Source organism: Dendronephthya gigantea, unplaced genomic scaffold (genome assembly GCF_004324835.1).
Source record: "Dendronephthya gigantea isolate DGI-Jeju-01 unplaced genomic scaffold, DenGig_1.0 000031F, whole genome shotgun sequence".
NCBI lineage: Eukaryota > Metazoa > Cnidaria > Anthozoa > Malacalcyonacea > Nephtheidae > Dendronephthya > Dendronephthya gigantea.
Window position 1 is genome coordinate 2,187,866 of NW_021163041.1, and position 4,687 is coordinate 2,192,552.

The window sequence follows — 4,687 nt, forward strand, 5'->3', positions numbered from 1 at the left end:
TCACGAAAACACAAGCTTTTTTGGCTAGGTATATCAAACACAAATTTTTAGGCAGTTCATGTAACGAAGTACATGTTTTGCAAGCTTTAGCCATTATTGTGTATCTCATGGAGTTGATTTTCCCAGAGCAATTCTCTGGGAAAGACGCGATATCATCTATCGCCAGACGACGTATGGGTGCCAAAATTAAAAAGCGTGTAAACATCGCTTGCATGAGAACACGAACCATGCAGGCAGGCTTCCTGACGTACCATTGCCGACGAAACGATCGATCTTGTGTCATTATAACCTAACAATATCACAAGCAATGATCGAGCACTTGCTATATGTAATATACACAAGACACAGCCTTAGGTTCTTAGGCGGTTATTAGACCTATTAACCTCACATCCGATTCTTTTCAAATTGTGTCAAACTCGTCTCGATGAAAGTAAGATGACACTGCAAAAATTAATTTAATGTAATGGTAATGTATCGAGTGACGGCAATCTGAGGAATATCACATTATGCTAGCAGGAACTATGATGTATACTTATATTGAATGTTTTTAAACTTAAAGCGAAGAAATGAGTGGGTATTTATGCCAAGTCAAAACCCAAAAGGTGACGCTTTCCACTTTGACGTATTGGCATAAAGACGTCCAGCCACGCTTCAGCAAATTCACACAAATGTGATTGTTTAGTTGCTCGACGCTTCTATACCGAGACACGCTATTAAAGAAAAGACCAGGTATATAAAGGAAGATACTTTATTTGTGACAATTAGCATTTAGACAATGAGATATACATATATTTAAAACACAAGAGGGACCGCTGAGGATTGGTTGTCGTCATGTCAACGACATCCCAAAAGGCTAATGTGACGTCAGTTCACACCCGTGACCACCACCTAAGATGAGTAATGATTTGGCGTATTTGTGTATAGATCGGTTGTCCTACCCACACATTTGCTTCCTTGAACTGACCAGGCAACATTGCTAACTAGGATCAAGGATAAGGACGTATAACAGAATGGCACTGAAAGACAACAAGGCAGTTGTGAACATACAGGGAGATTCTGAAAATGATCTCGAAGCGTTATTTCGCGTCATTCGACCTAGTGAGACGGCTGGATTGAAGAAAGAACCCGTTTTGCCGATGCGTATGAGAAAACTCCCACCATCGTTCTTTACTCCTGGGTCAGGAGATATAGAAGGAAGACAAGATGTGAAAGCTGCGCCACAGATTAATCCAGCAACAGGTCTCGCCATTGCTCATTCAAGGGCCCATTCATCGCCTGCTTCGCTCACCGTTCCTAAATCAAGCAAGAAAGCTGTTAATAACGCTATGCAAAATTTACACATGCGATCTCAATCTTACGATGCGAGTGAATCGAATCATGATGTCGTTGGTCCTTTGCCGCCAGGATGGGAAGTCGCACACACACACAGCGGACTAAAATATTTTATGAAGTAAGTGTTAAACGTATAGTAGTTGTTCAATACTACAGCAAAATAAATTCATCGACTTCTAAAGTGAATTTACCAACATAGATACTGAATTACAATCATAAAGCCATAAATTATAACCATAAAGCTACTGTTTCTAACTCTTCAGTGCCAGCTGTTTAAACTTTGATCTAATCAAAAATTCTGTATCGTAAATTGTAAATGTGTTTTGTCATTCGCAACTGAACAATCGGCCTAATATACTGACGTGCATAATATATGTGGGAGTTCTCAAAACGATTTATTCGAGTACCAGTATAATTTAGAGCATTTTATCAGGGCCTCTTGCCGTACTTTTTAATAATTTTACCATAACGGTAGTGTGCTCGAACAACTCGGACTATGATGTGCGTTAGATGTGATATAATGAAAACATGTTCGCGTGAAGAAAAGATATAGTTGCCTAGTAAACGTATATCGCTACACTAATCTACACTTGACAAACAAAGAAATATGGCGCACGGTTTTAATATGACGAAGTTTTTAAATGATGATCAGGAATTAATAGTGTCTCGTCTAACGAGGCATTCCCGTAGAACTTTATTGCAATACTGCGAGATTGCCTTCAGCAAATATCGCATCCATGATTTTATGAGTTTGTTTCCCCGAATCAAAAAATCTTGCTATAATTACGTTACGTATATAGCCGATGAGTGTGGAGCAGTATGACATTGTCATAAGTTACCGAGTTGTTTCCCCCAATCACCAAATCGCATAGCCCTATCCAATAAATACGAATTGAAACTACGCATTTGGTACCACCGTGTACATGATCCGCGAGGAGGTAAAAGCACTTAAACCAATGTCAAGCAATAAACCCTTGGGCAAAATTATAAGTACAAGTTTTTCTTTCATTTACAGTCATATTGAACAATCTACAACTTGGGAAGACCCAAGGAAGACACGATCAACATCAAATCTTAGTTCCAACCAACAAGCATTACCTGAAGGTTGGCAGCAAGCGGTCACTCCTGGTAGAGAGGTCTATTTTATCAACCATTTAAATCGAACAACAAGTTGGGCCGACCCTCGTCTATCGAATATGAACACAGGTCAGAACCGCACCGCAGGTCCTCCTCCGCCAGCACCGCAAACACCACACAATAACGGCATTGAACGGCATCAGACGCAGCTACACCGACTGCAAATGGAGAAAGAGATGTTACAACGAAGACAACAACAATTACTACAACAAGAAATTGTAATTAAGCGTGGTTTGCTCACGAAAGAAGATGACAGTAGTTCAATGTTAATGAATTTAAGTCGGGAAGCTTTCATGGGTATACCAAACAACGAACCACAACCGCAACCCGCTCTTACAAGTCGGCATATCAGAGAAGAGTCGGCAGATTCTGGTCTTGGCTTGGGGAATTTTTATTCTGGCTCCGATCTCGATGTCGTGAATGGCAACTTCGATGAAGGTCTTCCTGACAACTTTGGATCGAAAGAGAACCTTCAAAACAACAACAATAACCTGCGACCAGGTCAACTACCAGACTGTTTTGATCTTATGCCAAGTAGTAACGTTGATGTAGGTTTAATGGACGGTACTGACTCAGTTATAGGTATGGACACTGATGATCTCGGAGTTGGGCTTGATCAAATAAATTCAGACTTAATGTTAAGCGATGTTGAGGCCGCTCTTGGACCTCCTAACAAAATCGATAGTTTTTTAAATAATTTAAATTGGGTGTAACATTTTAGTTTCCCACACTACTTCTGATTGACAGCAAATATAGTGTCTTCACGTCACGTTAATGGTCGAAAGACATTTCGGATTCAATGTAGAACGAAATATTTTCGTGATCTTTGAGCTTTAGATAGACAAAATATGAATATCCGTTAAGTGGGCGACTTTAATTGAATTCATTCGGTTCTCACAATTATTTTAAGTGAAAACTTGCCAAATTAAGTATACAACACAGACGAACAAGCAAAATACGTTTGAATATGATATAATAAGTCCTAAACTCAGGGATTCTGACAGAGCAATTCAGTATTGTGTTATAGCTCGTGCCGCTTGACTGCATATCACATTACTTAAAGTTCTGCCTTGTTCAAACAAGATGTCGCTTCGAGCAGGAAGGAAACTTAAAACCGATTTGTCTTTAACAAACGTTTTATTTGAGGTTGACTTTTTCAATATTTCTAGTTCGAAGTTAATTAAAGCCGCACCCATAATAGAATAAACTTGCTTGTATTGTCTGAGACAATGGCAATTGATATTAAATGCTCATATATTAAACGCTCGTACCTTACGGCAGTGTGAGAACCAACGAGTGGTTTCAAAAGAACAGCATCAACGCGTCGGCTCAATTGATATTCATATTATAGTTTATATAGTTTTCTATCACGCAGTGTGCATGGCATTATATTTTAGGGATGAAACATAGTCTATATTTTTTTAATCATTTATACATTTCACAGATGAATATTTTTAATGATAGAGAGCTCTAATGGATAATGCAAGGTGTACATATATATATTGGTTACGACTTACGACCATTCTTTTAACATAGTCTTTCTAGTGAATTGTATAGAGATGCGTGTACATTTGGCTCAAATCAAGTGAATAATGCAGAATCTGTTGAAAGCACTAAACACTCAACTAAACATATCAATTTACGATGCTGGTCTTTGTAAATAGTTTTTATTCGTAAAATGAACTATTTTTATGCATTAAACAATATCACTTCTCTAAAATCTAAATCAGTTGTATTTTAAACCTCTTGTGATCATTGCACGCTATTGTTCATCGTATTTTGTAGAAGTAATTAAGACAAATTGTCACCTGCTGTGGGTCAGGACAATGTTTTTCTGGGCATTGAAATTTGCTAACAGCATTAATCGTGTTGTTTTCGCCGCCAGAGTTCCTTGACTCCCTAACAACTGAGTTGTAGCCTAGTTTATGCCGCAGAGATAACACAGACATTTATTATTTGGCAATGTTTCAACAAGTACGATTTAATGGCTATACAATACGAGTGTTTGAAGGCATGAAGCATATAATATAGTTAATAGTACTTCATCAAATTGCGGCAACAAAACTAAACGTTTATTGCATTGTAAAAATATATTTTTGCGCGTTATTACTGTCTGTATACTGATAATTTTTTTTACATCATAAAAAGTGTAAAAAAAACGTTTTAACACGTTTGTTGTTATCACGCACAATGTCAGTAACGTGTTATTCAGTTATTG

At 37.9% G+C, this 4,687-nt stretch overlaps 1 protein-coding gene across 1 annotated transcript; it reads left to right on the forward strand.

Moving 5' to 3' along the window:
- The first annotated feature begins 438 nt into the window (after positions 1-438).
- On the forward strand, positions 439-4,205 carry LOC114524541 (transcriptional coactivator YAP1-like). Its single transcript, XM_028545652.1, has 2 exons — positions 439-1,450; positions 2,348-4,205. The coding sequence occupies exons 1-2, from the start codon at positions 1,011-1,013 to the stop codon at positions 3,180-3,182; spliced, it is 1,275 nt and encodes a 424-aa protein (XP_028401453.1). The 5' UTR covers positions 439-1,010; the 3' UTR covers positions 3,183-4,205.
- Positions 4,206-4,687: the final 482 nt, after the last annotated feature.

What these genes read in the sequence shown, in the direction of transcription:
- LOC114524541 (XM_028545652.1), top strand. Translation starts at nt 1,011, where the DNA reads ATGGCACTGAAAGACAACAAGGCAGTTGTGAACATACAGGGAGATTCT. An exon ending in GGACTAAAATATTTTATGAA is followed by an intron (nt 1,451 to 2,347) that starts GTAAGTGTTAAA and finishes TTTCATTTACAG; the next exon opens with TCATATTGAACAATCTACAA.